This window comes from Echiichthys vipera (assembly GCF_963691815.1).
Source record: "Echiichthys vipera genome assembly, chromosome: 7".
NCBI classification, from domain to species: Eukaryota; Metazoa; Chordata; class Actinopteri; order Perciformes; family Trachinidae; genus Echiichthys; species Echiichthys vipera.
This window is the reverse complement of record NC_139832.1, coordinates 11,720,101-11,739,607: the sequence shown is the minus strand read 5'-3', so window position 1 is coordinate 11,739,607 and position 19,507 is coordinate 11,720,101. Positions and strand designations below refer to the sequence as shown.

The 19,507-nt window shown below is 39.6% G+C and overlaps 2 protein-coding genes across 2 annotated transcripts; one reads left to right on the top strand and one right to left on the bottom strand.

Annotated features, from left to right (window-relative positions):
* Nucleotides 1-733: 733 nt before the first annotated feature.
* On the top strand, nt 734-11,415 carry st8sia2 (ST8 alpha-N-acetyl-neuraminide alpha-2,8-sialyltransferase 2; the record flags this gene model as incomplete). Its single annotated transcript, XM_083917213.1, has 6 exons — nt 734-843; nt 2,314-2,370; nt 3,610-3,750; nt 3,845-4,102; nt 6,758-7,051; nt 11,103-11,415. Exons 1-6 carry the CDS (start codon nt 746-748, stop codon nt 11,413-11,415), a joined length of 1,161 nt encoding a protein of 386 aa, XP_083773339.1. The 5' UTR covers nt 734-745.
* A 2,105-nt stretch (nt 11,416-13,520) lies between these two features.
* fam174b (family with sequence similarity 174 member B) lies at nt 13,521-17,779 on the bottom strand. Its single transcript, XM_083916061.1, has 3 exons — nt 17,223-17,779; nt 16,426-16,557; nt 13,521-15,595 (listed from the first exon to the last, which is right to left on the bottom strand). The coding sequence occupies exons 1-3, from the start codon at nt 17,495-17,497 to the stop codon at nt 15,592-15,594; spliced, it is 411 nt and encodes a 136-aa protein (XP_083772187.1). The 5' UTR covers nt 17,498-17,779; the 3' UTR covers nt 13,521-15,591.
* Nucleotides 17,780-19,507: the final 1,728 nt, after the last annotated feature.

Here is a 19,507-nt window from a genome sequence, read left to right as displayed (position 1 = left end):
TATCCCTTAAATGTAAAAAACTAACTATCAAAAATTGTAAAGAATCAAGCAAAATTACCTTAAAACTGCACCTAAGCACATTACTTAGCGCGCCTCTTTACCCACCACCACTTGCATGGCTATAAAAAGATGTCCCCATTAAATCCAGTGCTCCACTGGGGCTCACTTGCTTTGTTTGGTGGCCACATGGGCTTCACTGAAGCTTTGACCTCTATTTTGAAAATGTAGGCAATCGGACCACACGTCGCTCATTTGATAAGTGCAATCTGTGTTTCGGATATGAGTGTGCTCGGTGCACATCTGTCTTATGTACCTGTCTGTTTCTACACTGCAGTCTCCTCACACCTGCTCCTCAACACCTGGAGACAAATCACTCCGGCGGAGGTAAAAGATGGAGTAGTTGGCCGCTGCGCCTTTAAGACCGCATGTGGTCTCCATCTCGCTGCTCCCATTGCAGGCTCTGGAGGTGCACGCTTTCAAAGTTTGACTGGGGAATAGCCGGAGTACCAGCGGAGACGGCGGCAGCATCGCCCCGCCGGGAAACAGACACAGGGAAATCGTCATCTGAAGCGGGGGGGAAAAGGACCGCAGCTCGCCTGGGAGTCCGACTCCGGCGATAAGAACAATGGGAGAGATCGCAGAGCGGATTTTCGATCTACAAATGGGAAACACAAGGAGGTTAACGTGAAACCCAGTGTTTGCCGAAAGGAGGGACTCCCGGCTGCAGCCTGCCCCTCTCTCAACCATGCCGCTTGTATTCCGCACGCTGTTATTCGGCTTTGTAACGCTGCTGGTTGTGGTTTTGATAATTGATGATATTGCAGAAGTGGAGGAAGAAACTGCGTAAGTAGCCCACCATAATTTGCCCATGCATTTTGTGTGCGCGCGTGTGTCCATTGTTTTCTTGTCCAGCAGGTTATTTCCTCACAGGATTGCATCTGTGAAGTGGTGGTGACATTAAATGAGTGAAATAAATGGGGTTGTTTGAATTGAATGAAAGTTCAGAGTTGAATGTGGAGTGTGTGGGTTTTGTTTCCACATTTGAAACACTTGGGTGCAGCAGTAGCAGCTGTTCCAACAGCAACCTGCCTGGGGTCCCCAAGGATTAGGCTGTTTGGCTTGCAGTAGTCTGCATGCGGGATAGGATACGTTTACACTAAAGAGAGAGATATGTATGTGTATGTGTGTGTGTGTGTGTGTGTGTGTGTGTGTGTGTGTGTGTGTGTGTGTGTGTGTGTGTGTGTGTGTGTGGCCCCTTTCACACATGCACTGCAGAGAGACAGACAGAGGAGAGAGAGGGGGGTAACAGATAGGAAACAAAAGGCTTTCCTCTTTTCTTCGTCTTCTTCATTTCCAGACTTTGAAATGTTGAGCAGTGCAGCAGAAATCTTCCAAGTCCCGCACATGCCCCACATGCATTCGACCCGCAGGAAAATACATTCTTAATCAAATTCATTTCCAACATATACTTGTGTGTCATATTGAAAACCAACCAGACCTCAACAGAGCCAACATCCTCCTCTTCCTCTCATCTTTACCATCACAGCTCTAAAGATGCCATGCTACCTTTATGTCTCTGTGAAGCTGTTGGATTCTCACATTTCCCTTTCAGCAAGAACATTTTGTTTTGAATGCAATTACCCGGCTGCGGCTCACATTGTAATGAGGTCATATTGGCTTGTGATGCACCGTGGGAGAAGAACCAGAACCAATTCCACTTCTGCATAAAATGCAACTTAAACACAATTTTGACAATGTGTTTTAAACCACCAGGATTGTGAAACGAGCGAGAACAACACACCTGCCCCAGAGAAGCACTCCACTGTTTCAGTTTTTCACTCCTTCAAGACAAGCTGGCATCTTTTATTACCATTATGTTACATGTGACCAAGGTCATGATAACAGAATAGAGCAGAATCTGACAGTAATCACTCTCACAGACAGTATGTTTACTGTAAATGTGTCTTTGCTGCTGTATAGAATACTCTGTTAAAAGACTGCTCACTCGCCTGAGTAAAGAAACATCCTCTCAGTATAATGGGGCTCCAATAAGATCACATTTCTCAACATTACATCAGTAAATGGGCCCACAGTGGATTGTATAAAAATACCTTTATGCAAGCTTTCCACCTTTTTTGTTTGTCTTTAAAGATGGAAGTACAGTAGAAAATGCCTGGTATTGAATTCAGTTTGTGCATTATTTGCAGGATATGGTTACAGGAAGCATCACTCCATTATCAACCAAGGCTTCAGGCTGCACTATGTGATTCATAATTCAATCTAAATCTCTCTCTTCACCCCCCCACCCCCCAGAAATACTGGACATTCAAAGAAGATGAACTTGCACCGACTCATCCCTAAACCACACAGGTCTGAAAACCAATTATCTCCACACACACACACACACACACACACACACACACACATATATATATATATATGTAGCCCACCAGTTGGGAGGTCACTGGTCTTCCTATATAATTTTTTTATAGTTGGCATTGGTGGTCAGTTGATTCCTTTACAGCCTCGACAGTGAGTCATTCACAGTGAGCGTCTCATTACTTTTTACAGCGACAAAGCAGAAGCTATAAATATCCCACAATATGTTGGGATCCATGTGATAACGGAAACATCTGCCATAAGAATAACGCTGAATTTAAAAAAAATGCTTTTTCAAATAACATCAACTTTATTGCCTTTACATTTTTCTAAGCCTCATTAAAGCCAAGTCAATATTGTTAATATACGATGGGGGAGGAAGTATTCAGATTAATGTATGATCTATGTAAAACACTCATTATAAGGTACATTAGTAATGTTGCTAAAATGTGTTTAAAGTGGTTTATATTATATTATGGTCTTTGTAAAATCTTAATGTAATGTAGGCCTGTGAATGTTCTCATTTGTCCAGGTTATCGTTATCCCCCAAAAAATTTAAGTCAAAAGCAACTGGACTTGGTTGTTTGTCATGGAAGACGTTTCACCTCTCATCCAACCCCTTTGTGCGCCAAGTGCCAACGACAGTCGACAGTCGTCGTTGGCACTTGCTTTTGCCTTAAATTTCTTTGGGGATAGTTATTGTAATGTAGTTGATGGCTAAAGCAATAAAATAAGTGTAGTGCAATAAAAATTTCAATAATTGTTCCATAAAAGAGTACAGCTTTAGAACAACTACGCAACATTTGTGCTTGAATAAATATACTGTGTTACATTTCATCACTGTTAATATAGTCGGGTTTATCGATTGTACAGTGCTGGAATAAAGCCTGAAATCTGGCATATCTGTCACGTTGTGACTGGTTTAAAGAAATACAAACCCAGAGTGTTTTTCAACCCTTCCCAGAAAGATAAAGATAAATCATGAATCGTGAAGATAGGTCTGGTCTCTATGCAACAGTACTGTTTATACAACCCAGAATCATAAATTCGTCTGAGAGGGCTTTATATTCTCTACAACATTTGACCCCCTCTATTCTTAGACCATTGATTCAGATAGGAGAAAAAAAGAAGAAATTAACACAATACATAAATAACACAACTAACGAGGCTTTTATATCTTGTCGACCAGAATTTTGTGTCAGTAACGTGACTTTCCACTTTCTCGTTTAGAAAGGCTGCAGCACACGTGTATCCGACTGCTTTCACAAGATTGAGCAAAGATGTAAATCACCTCGGTGCGAGCTACAATAGCACTGTCAAGCTCTCGTCAAACAACTGGACCTTCAACAAGACCCTCTCCAACCTTATCAGGCAGACTCATCACTCTCCACAGTTATCTCAACGTATTTCCACACTCCACTAAACAGAGTCCTTCATAACTAGCTCTTATTTCTCCTTTTTACAGGAAGAATATTCTTAGATTTCTCGATCCGGAGAGAGACATCTCTATTCTGAAGGGCACACTGAAACCAGGAGATATCATCCACTATGTGTTTGATCGCCACAGCACCACAAACATCTCAGAAAATCTCTACCGTCTTTTGCCAACTGTATCCCCCATGAAGAACCAACATCACAGGAGCTGCGCCATTGTGGGGAACTCTGGGATCCTGCTGAACAGCAGCTGTGGACCCGACATCGACTCTCACGACTTTGTTATAAGGTATCCCCCCCCCCCACAGTAACAGCATAAGTGATTTCAGGGTTGGATGTCTTTCACTTGAAATAAATCATAAAACATGCAAGTCAAAGTGGACCATAATTGAAATGGATTAGCACATTAGTTTCAGTTTTAGGTTTATCGCACTTTACTGAGGCTATAATTCACATTGGAATGATAATCGCCTTCTCGAGTTCTCTGTTTAATTCAGGTTCAGAGTTGGTGCTCACACAGCTGGAAATGTATTAATTGCAATTTTGAAAAAGCTGTCAAAGCATTTTAATAATATATAGTTGGATACGAGCTTCCGGACTGAGAGCATTTTAAAGCATGATTGTATATTAAACTGACATTTTGAACAGCCTTTGCATGCAGCAGAAACACATTTTGTTTTTCAGAGAAACACCAGCGCTCTCAGGGTCCTGGGTTCATATACCAGAGAGGTGTGTTTGTGAATCCATCTGCAGGCTCTGTCATTGAGTGGGTTATTTATCACTATTCATGCTCTGGAAGAAAATAAATTTGTCTTGCGTTATATTAGAATAGAAAAGAATGATTGATTGATCCCCACAGGGGAAATTCTTATGTTACAGCAGCGTAAGTTATATATATATATATATATGTGTGTGTGTGTGTGTGTGTGTGTGTCTAAGTATTATAATGCAAGATTCAAACAAGCAAATATTCTGGTCGGGGTTCTGTGGCGGCATCTTCTGTAAGATATAATGAATCAATGGCCTTAATGTTGTATGAATGGAGCAGGAAGTAGCTGTCTGTGGTAGCACCTCATTGAGCTCACTGATCAATATCTGTATAAGCCTTGAAATCCTGTATGTCCCTTTTTTATTCTGAAATTGATTCTGTTGTCGGCACATCTTGTCTTTTCTGAGTGCTGCGATGTGATGCAGATGAGGAGAGGTCATTGCTTCTAGACCACGCCAGGGTGAAAACAATGTGGTGGTAATGGTTGGCTGAAGGCAGACAACAGGAAATGTGACATTTTGAGAAGCTGAGGAATTTGCTCTGGCATTTATGAATCAGATGGAGAGATAATGCTTCAGCTAAATATAGTTCTCTGCCCCAATGCTGGGTATTCTACAAAGTAGGTTGACAGTATTTGGGTTTATAGATTATTTCAGCTCACTGCTGTGCTAATGTAATGGATTAATTTGATGTACAATTTATTGGGACTTACAAAAATAAATTAGTCAACTGCACATTTGTCACGTTTTCCGTTTACACGTAATCTTTGAACCAACTGTTTCCTAAAGCAAGTACAAACAAAAGCTGTCACAGTATATTGACACAACCATTAAGCTGTAATGGTAAGTCCTTGTCTAGTAAAAAAAAAAAAGCATCTGTTCATGCTGATGTAGAATTTTTCAGATGAAACTGACTGAGATGAAATGTCACAAAGCTGAAAAGTCGGTTTTGGAGATGTAGGGTTCTCACTGGACAGCGGCCACAAATATAGAATTAGAATATGCAAAGTTATTGAAAACAAGCACTGTGTATTCCTGACACACTGCAGAGAATAGAGGCGCTTCGCTGTGAAGAGAATTACCAGCTTTTTGTTTCCTGGTATTTACTTGAAGGCCAGGGTTTACACAAATAAACAAAATGCCATGCTGCTTTTCTGCTGAATTTCTGCTCAGTTTCACTCCTGGTGAAAATTGCTGCCAGGCAAATTGTTTGAATGGCTCGAGGACATAAACAGATGGGTGGTGAATTGAAGGGAAAAACGAAATATTGTGTAAAAACTAATGTTTTAGTAAGGTGTGAGTTACAGGAAAGCTAAGATTTTTAAAAGGGTATATGTCTGAAGTTAATGCAGAGTGGCAGCTTTAGTCCCTGTCAATCTGCTCGTGAAGTTACAACTTGCATATCATCATTCAGGCTCATTTTAAGGGCATGCACTATTGGCTATTATTTAAGTTCACTTCTGAGTCTGTTGAGCGAATTATTCTCATCATCTTCTTATTTATCAAACCATTCAGTGACCCCTCATGTCCCGCATTACATCTGCATTAATGCTTCTCTACTCTTTTGTCAGGTTTTCCCTTTAACTTGTCACATATCTGTGCATGTCGTAGCATTTAACAAAACAAATCAGGGAGCTTGCTCCACTTGCTGTCTGTATCTGTAAGTTTCTGAAATCCTCAGGGGTGGAGGAGCAAAAGACTGCTGAGTTTTTGTTAATTAAATGATTAAAAACAGTCCGCCCCCTACAGAGACGTGTGTGTGTGTGCGTGCGCGTGTGTGTGTGTGTGCGTGTGTGTGCGTGTGTGTGCGTGTGCGTGTGCGTGTGCGTGTGTGTGTGTGTGTGTGTGTGTGTGTGTGTGTGTGTGTGTGTGTGTGTGTGTGTGTGTGTGTGTGTGTGTGTGTGTGTGTGTGTGTGTGTGTGTGTGTGTGTGTGTGTGTGTGTGTGTGTGTGTGTTTTACCTGTCTCCTCCAAAGAACTATATTGTATCTATAAAACGTATATGGAGCTGGTTTGAAGGTGACAGTTGCTCATCATGGTCTTACACTTCATTGAGAACTTTGCATTATGTTTGCAGATGTTTATGGTACAAAGGTAAAGATCAAAAGACAGAGAAACCAGATAATAAATTTCCCATTTGCTGACACTGAAACTGAGTGACTTTGCTTTTTTTTAAGGTGTAACCTGGCACCGGTGGAGGAATACTCTCGGGACGTGGGGTGGCGGACCAACTTGGTGACCATGAACCCTTCAGTGGTGCAGAGGGCTTTCCAGGACCTGGTCAGCGAAGAGTGGAGGGATCGCTTTGTGCGGCGGCTTCAAAGCCTCAGCGGCAGTGTGCTGTGGATCCCAGCCTTCATGGCTAAGGGGGGGGAGGAGCGCGTGGAGTGGGCCCTTCGTCTCATCCTGCTGCACACTGTGGACGTACGAACCGCCTTTCCCTCGCTGCGCCTTCTCCATGCTGTCAGAGGGTAAGATGTAGCTCAGGCCGGCAGCTGCTGCTCCTGGTGGGCTGCCTCTCTCAAGAACACCTGTGAGCAGCATAATGAAAGCAAACTCTAATCTCCAGCCCACGTTGTTATTTTTAAACTGAGCATTAAAGCCGATCTCCAGGGGCAATCAGTGTGAGAACGCTACTTAGTCTCTCTTCACCCAGCATCTTCACCCTGGAGTCATTTCACCTAATCTGTGTTGATCGAGTGTGAAACGCGTCTTTGTGTGTTTTGATTCTGAAATGAATGACAGTTCAAACAGGCATATCAGTCTATTGTATGATTTATTTGTTAGGATCAATCTTGAAGGTCTTTGTCTCTCTTAAACAATACAGTAGTTGTAACATTTTGGTAAATGCATTAATTTGCTGCTTTCTTGCGGAGAGTTAAATGAGAAGGTCTGGAGCCAGACGGCCTTTAGTTTGGTGTAAAGACTGGAAACTGGGGAAAAGCTGGTCTGGCTCATTTCAAAGTTTAGAAATATGCCTACCAACACCCTTAAAGCTCTCTTATTATCACATTGTGTATTTGTTGAATCTGCACAGAAGCAGAAATTTAGGAAGAGTCTACAACCACACTAGCAGCTTTATGGGGCTGAACTTGGGCACAGCGGTGCCTTCAGCTAAATGCTCATGCTAACATGTTCAAAATTACTTATCTCAGAAGATAAGTCTCTTTAGAAGGTATAATCTTTGCCATAATCACCATTTTAGTTTTGTGTGTCAACACAATAACATTTGCTAATTAGCGCTTAACAACAAAGTTAAGCTGAAGCTGATGGGAATGTTGTTAGTTTTGCAGATATTTGCTCCTAAGCCAAAGTACTGGACACATCTAATTTAGCCCTGAATTGCTTCTGAGGGAGGCATAAATGCTTGAACATAATATCATAAGCATCTTATGGTTGTTGAGACAGTTCACTCGAAACCACATATCAGTCAAGTTCATGGTATATGGCTATAGGGGAAAGGTCAGAGGATCACAAAAGTCAGTAGGGTTCATCCTCTAGGACCACGAATGTCTGTAGAAAATTTCTCAGCAATTCATCTAATAGTTTCCCTAGAGCCTTTCCTTCCCACTAGCATGGCTGAAACACTTTGGGGAGTCTTGTCTGCACGATGAGGTTACCGGGTAACCAGCAGAGAGCTACATAGAACTTAAAAGAGCCAAGCGTTGGATAAACTGTTGTTCATATTAGGACTGGGCGATAATTCGACGTGATCGCCTTTCAATGGAATCGTTTTGTGATTAAATAATATTTTGAGATATCGTGATACACAATAACATCATTAAAATTGCTAATGATAAGCACAAGCGATCACATTTTTTGTTTTTTTAGTTTCTATTTTTGCAGAAAGTTCTTAATAAGACTAGAAAATACTTTTTTTCATTTGTTAGATATTAAATTCACACAGGATTATACAAAAATAGGCTTAACAATGTGGTTATTTCATATAGACTATTTATTTACCAGAACACTTGCTGTATCATGATATATATATATTATAAATATTTATTGTTATTGAGATATGAAATGACATATGTCAGGATAGAAGACTTTGACCATATCGTTCACAGTATCGATCCTCTATTTTAACTCTCTGCTAGAGAGCAAATAAGCACATTACCCAAAATGTCAAGCTGACCACTGTGACCAGATGTTCACTTTCAGCTATTGTGCATTGATTTACTGACAACATTTATGAAAATGCTTTATGAAAACATCAATTTTCTGTATGCTTAAATCATTGGCAAAATATATTGCTTATTTGTTAGCTCCAGATTGTTTTATTTAGATACTGTTGTTGGCAGGCCGGTGCAGTGGCTCAGGAATAAAACAGATATGAATGCTGCAAAGCTGTGGTATAAGAAGACTTGTGTATTTTGTTAATCCTTATTATTTGTGTGGATCTTTTTGCAGCTCTGGTAAATGCAGCCTTCAGCCTTTTTATAAAATCTCTCTGTGCAGTTAGTTTTGCTGTCCTTGCTTCTGTCTCATCATGACTCTGTTGGGGACCTTTCCTGCTTTGTTAAAAGCCGAACAAACACTGCTGGTCAGTGACCAAATTATGCCATTTTGTATGCCTCAACTAACACTCGGTATTGGGAGAAGAACTGGGCCATTATTTTTGCAGTTAACAGTTTCAACAGTGTTTTACAAGAGAAAATAAGTTGCCTGAAATCTTTTTGAGGATGAAAGGAATGACTTTTTACTGTAGTGTCTGATAAATGACCCACCTTGACCTTCTCCTCTTCTCAGTAAGACTGAACTTTGGATCCCTATCATGTGCAGTAGAGGACAAAGGATCTGCTCATATTCACTCCAGTCGAATGCTGCGCCACATTTGATCATTTCTCTGACAGTTAGACTATCTCCTCTGCTTTTTAAAATGCTGATCACCTGCTATAGTGTTTGGTTGGACTGTAAACCTGCCCTGTGGTGTTTGGCCTTCATGGCACATGAGCTGCTTTAAATAGTACAACCTCTGCATCTCATCACGACCTTCCACACTAAGCACAGCATGCACAGCCACAGGAGGCAGCGGTAGCCTCGAGGCTGGAGAAACGGGCGAGTGACTGGAAAGGAAATTGAATTTGGGGAAAGTGAACCTGCTGTTGAAGCTGCTCCTGAGGACACCATGTGGCATCTGTCGTAGGAGCTCCTTGGTCATCTTAAGTAGAATAATGTGTGCACTGTGCGCAGTTTTGTTTAACATAACACACCTGAACAATTAGTTATTCAGTCTTCAAGAGTGATTTCTTTACTCAGAAACATACAGCAAAAGCTCTGCCAATGTAGATAAATCCTCTTTTTACAGTGTGGTTTCCATTAAAGCAGGATTCCTTTCCTGGAAACTAGACAAGTAGAAATCCCTGTGCAGATGGCTGTCTTGGTTTCAAGAGTTTTGACTTTGAGGAAGGAAATGTGTGGAATAATCTTGTTTTGCTGGCAGCTGAAATAAATGTTTTTCCTGTAAATCTGTTAAAATGCCATTTTCTAAAGCCTAAAATGGCATCTTCAGATTGATTGTTTTGCCCAGTTAACAGTGCAAAACTCAAAGATATTCAATTTACAATGATTATAAAAGACAAAAACGTGGCACATCTTTATATTTCAGAAGCTGGAACCACAGAATGAACTTAATAATTAATTAGGAGGGACACATTTTGCACTTAATGCACTAAGGTTGTCAAAAGTATTGATACTACTTGTTTTTCAATGTGACCATTTAAAACAAGTGGGTGAGTGGGTCGGCCAGTGTCTGAAGGGTCGACGATGCCCGCCCTGCCCTACTTGTGTCATGGTTGTTGTGTCCTTGGGCAAGACACTTTACCCACCTTGCCTCAAGTGAATGTGGCCGTAGGCGCTTATTAGCAGCCGTCAGTCCGTCAGTTTGCCCCAGGGCAGCTGTGACTGCTATCGTAGTTTACCACCACCATGTATGTCTGTGCATGAATGGAACCTGGACTCTGTAAAGCGCCTCCAATTCATTATAAAAGAAGCGAAAGGTTTTTAATCCGAGGCTGCACCGATTGAAAGAAAAAAAAAGAAGAAAGAAATAGGGAAGAAAATCAACTATGTTTGGTATTAACATCCAGTGTACTGGGTGTACTGGGTGTTTAAATAAAAAAAGGAAAAAAAATTATCGTATTCTGAGTGACAAGGACTTTCTCCCTCTTTTTTGCTGTGATATCGAAGGAATTCTAGTTGTTTAGTTTGCTTATTGATCATCTCTGAGTGGACAGTCCTTAAAGGGGTTAGCTTGGTGGTCTACAGCAGAGAAATATATCAGGAAAGCTCTACATTTTTACTGTAAGGATTCAGCACGGCATACAGTAAATCCCAGATGGAGGACGGACTCACTGAAGGAGATAAGTGCTCCTTCCTAGTGAATACTGACTCTAATTTGCTACCTTGCAAAGAGCTCTGGAGACCTTGAACATGTTCTTTGTTTTGCTCTATTTCTAGGTTCCCGTTATGGAGTCATTGGATGAAGCTAATCACACACTATATGTCTTTTGTCAACAGGTATTGGCTAACTAACAATGTCCACATCAAGCGTCCGACTACTGGGCTCCTCATGTACACGATGGCCACGCGCTTCTGTGAAGAGATCCATCTTTACGGCTTCTGGCCCTTCCCGCTCGACCCCGGGGGCAAATCTGTAAAATACCACTACTACGATACTCTAAAGTATGAGTACACGTCCAGCTCCAGTCCTCACACCATGCCTTTGGAGTTCAGGACTCTGAGCGCGTTGCACAGACAGGGGGCGCTCCGGCTCCACACTGGGACCTGTGATGCAGAGAGGAGACCACAGAAGGAGCTCGAGAGCAAATAGCTGTCAGGAGGATCTCCCTGGAAACCACTTTTTTTGGACTGAGCAGACTCAAACAAACAAACAAAGAACTTTTATCAAACTTGAATTATCTTATTTTCAATAATTGGAATGAACTTTTTCTATTTCAAGCTATTAAGTGACTTGTTTCACTGGCATGTTTTACCTTTAATGAGATTTCTATGGTAACCTTTAAAACAATGAAACCCTTTTCTGCTGGTGTAACCCAGCTGTTCACGGAGGTCCTGTCATGTCCATTTGTTGGCCCCTTATTTTTCTTATACGGATCATTTATTCCCCCTTTATTTTATGATAGGGTTCCATTAAGAGTGTGTTGTAATTCACACATCATGGAAAGCTGCTGAGTTAACCTGTGAGTCCCTTTTTGGGCCACAAGATGGAAGCACTTAATAATCAGGGAGAACAATGTGGAAAGAAAACTGTTCAAACATGTTGCTCCTTTTTAAAACTAGGTTCAACCTGTGATGAGACATTATTCTCTGATAGAAAACATTTTATGCTTTTGTAGCATCGTATAAAGTACAGCTTTTGGTTTTTCCAGTAAAACAGGTAATTCATGAGCAACACAAATTCCAAAGTGCAGTCAACCAGAGCAGCCATGTGATAAAGTTAGGTTACCACGAGAGCAAGTGAAGAAATGGAAGCCCGTTGAATTGTACTCAGCTTCTGTGAGGATAAAGAGGGAGTGTACCAGCTGTTCACATAAGAATGTTTACACAGACTTAGCCGACAGCAAACTCACTTTGTAAACTTTTCTCAAAGAACACCAACCCTGTTTCTACACTGGAAATGCAGTGAGGTCAGACTGTAGTTGTATAGTGGTAGTAAGAAGAGCTTAGCCTTTTCTTAATGAATGTATTGGTGATATTCTTACAAATACTGTAAGAAAGGAGCCCCATAATGTACTTTGAATACAGTAAGCAACAGTTTCAGTGCAATAACAGTGAGAGGGGGTTGAGCTGATAACTTGTATGCCTTCATTTATAAATGATGTATGAATTATACTTGTATAGTGTGTTTGGGTACGTATTTTAACCAGTATAGATTGATACAGATATTTGTTGAAGTTGCCAGTATTTTGTGCCTATAATCAATCTATTTGACCATTCACATGCCAAGAAATAAACCTCTTCAGGGTTTATCCTTGACAGGAGGAGAAATATGGAAACATGTCTTAATAGTATATCCTACTTCTGAAACCTACATATTAGAAACGCACAAAAAAACTAAAAGAAAGTTTGTTTTGTGGGAGACTTGTTACTTTATTGTCATAAGGCAAGAAACTCAGCTCTGTATGTTTGTTTTAAGGCTTATTCCAAGCAGATTTGTCAAACCAATACATCTGCTCATTGCTAGTTTGGCCTTTTTATTTTTGTACTTTCGAGCTCTAATCTGTAAAATTCATGAAGTTCGGTTGAGTTTTTATGTTGTCTTGATACTGGGCTTTCTGCCAAATGCTTTGGGTATTTTTGTGCAACAAAATGCCTCTTTTAATAAAAATTAACGGAAGTATTCCAGTGATGTGTAGATAAATAAGTAGCCTCATGCGCTTCCAGCCATGTGATTTGTCCATGATAGTGTTGTTTTGACAGGGTGCGCCTGTTGACTTGCATGTTAAGAATAGATTAGAAAGTTGTACTAGAGCAGATGAAGCAATGAAAGATTTTTTTGTGAAAGCTTGTCTGAGCTTGGCAAAAATAGAAACACTTTGTGACCAACACAGATCAGTTAATTTACCAAGAATGTGGAATTTGCCACATCTCAGTAAACTTTCTGAAACACTGATGTGATTGTGCCGTATAGCGTTATCTTACTTTTTGTTTGTTATGTATACCTTATGTTAGATCTGTTTAATGTCCAAATTCCAGCAAACAAATACGTAGCTTTCGCATGTTTGGTCTTGTCTTGATACATACAACTTGAGCAGGTTTCATTTTGGTTGGTTTTAAAAAATATTCAGTATGACACAAGGCTACTTCAATTTTGCAGTGACTGACAAGGTGAATGTACTTTTCTGTGGCAGAAGACACACAAAAGATCAGAATGGAAAAAAACATTTCAAGCCTCTCCCTTCAAACGCTTCAAAGAAAGTAGTTTTATTTCAGTAGTGTTTCAAAGAAATGGAAACTGGGGTAACAGCTGTGGTTACACACGTCTCTGTGTCAAAAACCAAACAGGGACTTTTTTTCAATAAACTTCCAAAACAGTTTGAACATTTAGCGCTTTTTTTCGGTTTAAATGTGGGATTAGGGAAATTAGCTACAGTCTAGCTACCACAATGACTTTGATTCATTTTATAAGAGGAACTGTCTGTAGCAGATGATTCAGTTCTAATAAAGTTCCAGAATTAGCATCTTCAAATAAGCAGGGTTTTTCCACACACAACTAAAGATACAATAAAACTTGCTGCCAAGATAGAAGAGTACAACTGTACATGGGTGATATACTCGCCTGAGACACTGAAGGTCTAAAATGAAACATTACACAATACTGGAATGAACAGTGGTCATATAGCCTGATGAAAAACATAGAAAATAGCAGTCTGCTAAAGGACATTATATTAAAAAATATATACGGTTAAAATTTTGATTCACATGATTTAAAAACCTCAGACATACACACACACACTCCATACTGCGTGCATATCGGACAGTAAATGTATCCAGTCTTCTATGAATTTCAATCACTTTGTTTCAAACAAAGGAAAATTCACAATGTTCTTTCTCCTGGAAAGAAAATGTCGTACAAGTTATTTTCTGTTAACTATGATGGAGGTCATTCGGAAACAGCTGCAGCTGTAGGCCATTTTGCACTATCAAATAACAGTTTGGATTAAAGCAAGGTCACCTACAACACCCACATTCGCCCACACGTTTGCTGCAGAAACCTAATCTAGGTGTACTCTGCAGTGTTGTTAGTTATTACATTCAGGGTGCATACAGAGACAAGGAAGGTTTGTAAACTCCTCTGCTATTTCTTTTGTGTACTTTGTATCAGGCCTTTCTCAGTTGATTATTGTGTATTTGGTATTTGAGTTAAATGACCAATTCATTCCAGGGCTTTTTCAAGATCAGGTAAAACATCTGGATTAAATCTACACGTCAAAACATTTCCATAAAGTCAAAGCCAGTGTCGCCAGTTGAAAAAAAAATAAAAACAGCCTCTGTATGGCACTGAAACTCTTTTCAAGTAAGACATTAAAAGAGCAAGTGAGCCATTAATGGAAAGTGTTGCGGGAGACTTTCCATGATACTTTACTAGCTGTTCACTATCTCTAAGAAGAGATGCTAGATTTTGGGAATCAGTATCTAGACATTATATGGTGACATGATTTAGAAAATAAGACACCGGGAGCGTGTCGAACATGTTAAATACTGCAGCTACATCCCTGCGAACCTGTTGTCGGTATCGTTAAGTGGTTATTTGATAAAAATGACATTGTCACATGATTGAATGCACCAGATCACAACAGATTACAGCATTCACATTCATAGCAAATTGACGTATCCCATAAACACATTACAAATATACCCTGACTATATTATTTGAGCTTTAAATCAAATTTGAACCTCTAAAACATTAAACTTCAGCTGAGATAGCAGCAAAACAAGAACGTCTACAACAACAACACAGTAAAAAAATATACGCTTACTCCATACATAAGGACAAACTGCCTTTGACAGTATAGATGCACAATAAAGTGGTTAGTAGATAGAAATATATTTGGTATGAAAGTTAGTTAAAAATATCAATTACTGTATATCAATAGATTCTTCAATGTGCATATTTTTTTAAATTTGAATAAAGTCTTTTGCACAATATTTGTTGCATGATAAAATTGTATGCATTTAACTGACGGCCTTTAGTTTATCATAGCTTCAAAGAAAGCGTTGCTTCATACACTCCTCAGCTCAACACACTGTAGTGTAAAAATGACAATCATTTTCAGAAAACGTAAGAAAGAATATGTTATTTCCATGTAGTAAGTTGGCATCAAACATTATATCCAGGTGGCTCCAGTTCTTTCAACACAGATACAAGCCATGCACAAGCAGCATTATGAAGTTGCTGATCTGGAGGGACTTGGACAACACAAAAGTTACTTCAGTTGTCACAGGCAAAACAGGAGTTATCAAATATCGACGTCCATGCTGGGGTTCACCTGCAAAAAAACAAACATGAAAACTCACAGTTACTTGACAGAATTGTATCTGGTGTTAAGGAAATATGTTCGCCTGCAGAGTCCGGTCTGACTTGGAAGTAAAGAATGTCAGGTAAACAGGACGCCATATCTTCCTTTGAGGAAGTGGTTGTGGTGAAGAACAATAGAAAGGACGGAAGGGTGAAACCTAATGTCAATATCAGATAAACTAAAACTATGTTTCTTTAAAATAGTTTTTCCCTCAAAAAGAGCCAGCAGCAAATGCTGCAGCTTGATGTTCCTGTTCTGTCAGTGTGGTTTCATGCTGCATCGCATTACTTCACATTTTTGTGTGCTTAATAATAAGTGCAATAGATGTCTAATAAGAACAGTGCGACAGTCTGACATCTGTTGAAGTAGCACAAGCTAACTAACTTTGCCAAAACTATAGTGTCACCCAGCGATGTTTAATAAGAGTCACAGGGTGCTTTACATAGTCACAGTTTATGACTACAATGGGAACGTATGAGATAAGTAGAGGCATTGAGAAAAAGTAAGACAAGCACAACTAGGCACTTTAAAAGTATAAATACTACAAAACATTCTTTAAAAATAAAAGTACACTTATCTCCAAATCTACCTTACAAAGAAACACGTTTTCCTCAGGGATAGTCTACATTTTAGTGGTAAATATCTCAACTGTTACAGTAGCCACAGAATTATCGACCATAACCTAATAATGTTCTCATTAAGCCTGCAGTTGTTCTTATTTAGAAAGGAGAAAACAGTGGAGAACAAAGGCTTTTCTTCGCTCTAATAATAACATGAAGTATTTTTAAAAAAGAACAAACCTGTATTTGACGTCAAAGAGCGTTGAGTCATCCTCATCATCGTTCTCCTCATTAAGAGGGGCCATCTCCACTCGCTCCGCAGGTGTTGTTATAATGTCATATTTTCTTGTTTTTCTGATTCGTCTCCCAGATCTGTGGGGGAAGCAAACATTGCCAAACATGAGGCCAACACAAGAAATTTAGGCTGACTGACTCAACCACACCAACAGCTGTAAACATTGTTTAGCTGTTTTTTTTCTCCTGATGGAAAGGATTAAAATGGTCACATATATCCACGCTCAAACTAATGCTTTCCTCTATTTACGCCTTTCAAATGTGAAGATTTATTCTGCTGTTTGTAAAGCAATCCACACTGGGCTCTGGGAACTTGTACTGGAACTTTTTATATTTTCTGATATTTTATAGACTTAAATATCCAATGATTCATATAAAAAGAAATCTGCAGATTCATCAGTAATGAAAATGGCCATTCATTTAACTTCTAATATGAAATATGATTCCAGTAAACCTAAAAGAAATGATTTGTGATAAATGTAAAGATGCTGGTAATGAACTGTAAAAAACAACAAAAACAAACAAAAACACAGGTCACCATTTTTTACTCCAGTGCCTCCACACAAAAGTCCCTGTAGGACCATCATTAATAGGCCCAGACTTCACATAACCACATGCTCCTAATTGATTGATTTACCAGGGAACACTACAAAGCAACATTTATACCGCCTGCATCCTTGTAGGCTTCTTATTGTGGGCCTTAAAGCTGCCATAGCAGAAAACATTTGCATCAACCTGCCTACCTGACCACTTTGATGACCAGGCATGTGATGAGAACAGCTGTTAACACGCAGATGAAAATAACAATATTTTTCAGAGTTGGAAGGTGCGTCATTAGAGGTGAAATCCGGGATCCCAGGGGGGCATCGGTGACATTATGTGTCAGTCTATCTTCGCTGATGATGGATGATGAGGTTGAATTTAACTGCGTCGCGGGTGAAGAGTGAGTCTGTGGTTCGCCACTGACCCTCCAAAGAGCCGCGACAATAGAAGTTAAAATCAGACCGTATGTCACCATGGTGCTGGGATTAAGAAAAAGGCAAGCACGGTGTTCTTTCAGTAGTTGCTCCAAACTATAGGTGAAATGCGACAGCAGCTGTCACATTATATACGATCGGCTTATCACTGTCAATTTTTGCTATTTAATGCGAAATCCAAACATCCATCTCGTCCTGGTCTCAGCCTCTCCGTGTGGTGGACATGTAGGTCGGAACTTGCGTTTGTTTCCAGAACGTGTTTCCCTTGAGGTGAGTTATAGCGATTCCTTCCTTATTGCATTAGGACTGCGTGTCCAGAAAGATGGGGATTATCCGCCTCCGGAAGAGCTCTGCAGGCTGGCCTACTGTTCCCGGTGCTGAAGAGGAGCATTATGTGGGTTTGTGCTGCATTCAAGGGAGCCTCGTACTTCCTAACATCTACAGACCTGCTCGTCAACAAGACAATTTCAGTCGACTGTATCAAGTTGGCAACATCTACACAGTGGTGGGGGAAGTAGCCTTACCGGATTTTTTTTACTTTAGTCAAAGTAGCAATACCACAGCGAAGACATGCTCTCTAAAAGTATACAATACATAAAATGCAGACAATATATACAAGTAATACATACTTTTAAAAATAACCCAATAAATAACTATTGTACCCTTCTGATCTTTTCCCTGTCATCAACCTTGAAAGCCTCCTTTTTCTTGTACTTAATACACTGAATTATTATAGTTATTATAGTATTGGCACTGAAATATAGTCTACTTAAGTAAATGTATTCATCAGTGATGTAGTAATATGTAATAGCCTATCCCTGGATTATAACTAGTGAGGCATTATTGTGTAAGCATCACAAAGGTAAAGTGGGGGTTATTTAAAAATATATATTTTTTACATACTGCCAGATAGTTTAATCCATAATATAGCATCATAATTCCTTACTTGATTTATATTTTGCATTAATAATCTGAATCTGAAAAGCAACTAATGATGTCAAATACATGAAGCAGAGTAAAAGGTGCAACTTTGGCTTCCAAAATGTAGCCTACAGAAATATAGCATGGGAATTCTGAAGTGCAAGAACCTACACCTTACACAACCACACCTACTTAAACAGAGAAATCAAAAATCTGAAGTTAGGCCTAATAGTTCTATAGAATAATTTAAGAGCTCACTATTTTGTAATTGGCAGGTTGCATACAATGTCTGCAATGTATTGTAAACTTTTTCAGGGGGCCTTTTATTTTGAAATTCTTATTTTTTTTGTTCATATAGTTTGTAGGTGTTAATACTGTATTTTAATAACTGTCTCTAGTCTGTTTTCATGATGCAATAGATTGATTCTGTTTGCATTTTAGGGAGAAGAACCTTAAACTATGAAGTATATGACTTTATAGGCCTGTAATATCCTGGACTACTAATATGATTTGAAGCTTAGCGACAGTTCTATAAGGACAACGCTCTCATTCATTCACAATCTTTCCCTCTCGCACCCTCTGGCTTCTACTCCATCGGCTGACAATGGCCGTTCAGTTGTGTTAAACCAACCAGATATCCTTGCTGCCAAACTTTAAATCTGTTCTGATTTCTGCTGCGGTCAGAATGAACCATTCTCCTTTAGTCTCCATCACATCCAGTCTCCATTCCTGCTCCACAGTCTCCATCATCCAGATCTTCAACCAACTCTCTTCACCACCAGGGACTAGACCTGTTCTCACACATTTTTGTAATAAGGCACACCATTTATGAAAACAACTATTTCCAAGACACACCTCTACATATGATCCTATGTCAATATTTATAAATTAGACTAATTTCAGGGCAAACAGTCTGAGAACCACTGGTCTAGACCCCAGGGGGGGATGTTCCTAAACTAATCATATCATCACTACCCCCTAAATATACTACATCACAACGGGGTCTAAACGCCAAAGACGTGTATGTATTCATCACTCTAATTCTCACTCCAGTTCAAAAATATGTCAGAGAATATTTAATTATTTTAAATCATTTTCACACTTTATTAAGTTGTTAGTTGTGTAATTGT

Excerpts from the sequence above, each read along its gene's own strand:
- fam174b (XM_083916061.1), bottom strand. The coding sequence starts at position 17,497 with ATGGTGACATACGGTCTGATTTTAACTTCTATTGTCGCGGCTCTTTGG. Across the intron at positions 16,558-17,222 it reads CTGGTCATCAAAGTGGTCAG|ATCTGGGAGACGAATCAGAA; the intron begins GTAGGCAGGTTG and ends CTTCCCCCACAG.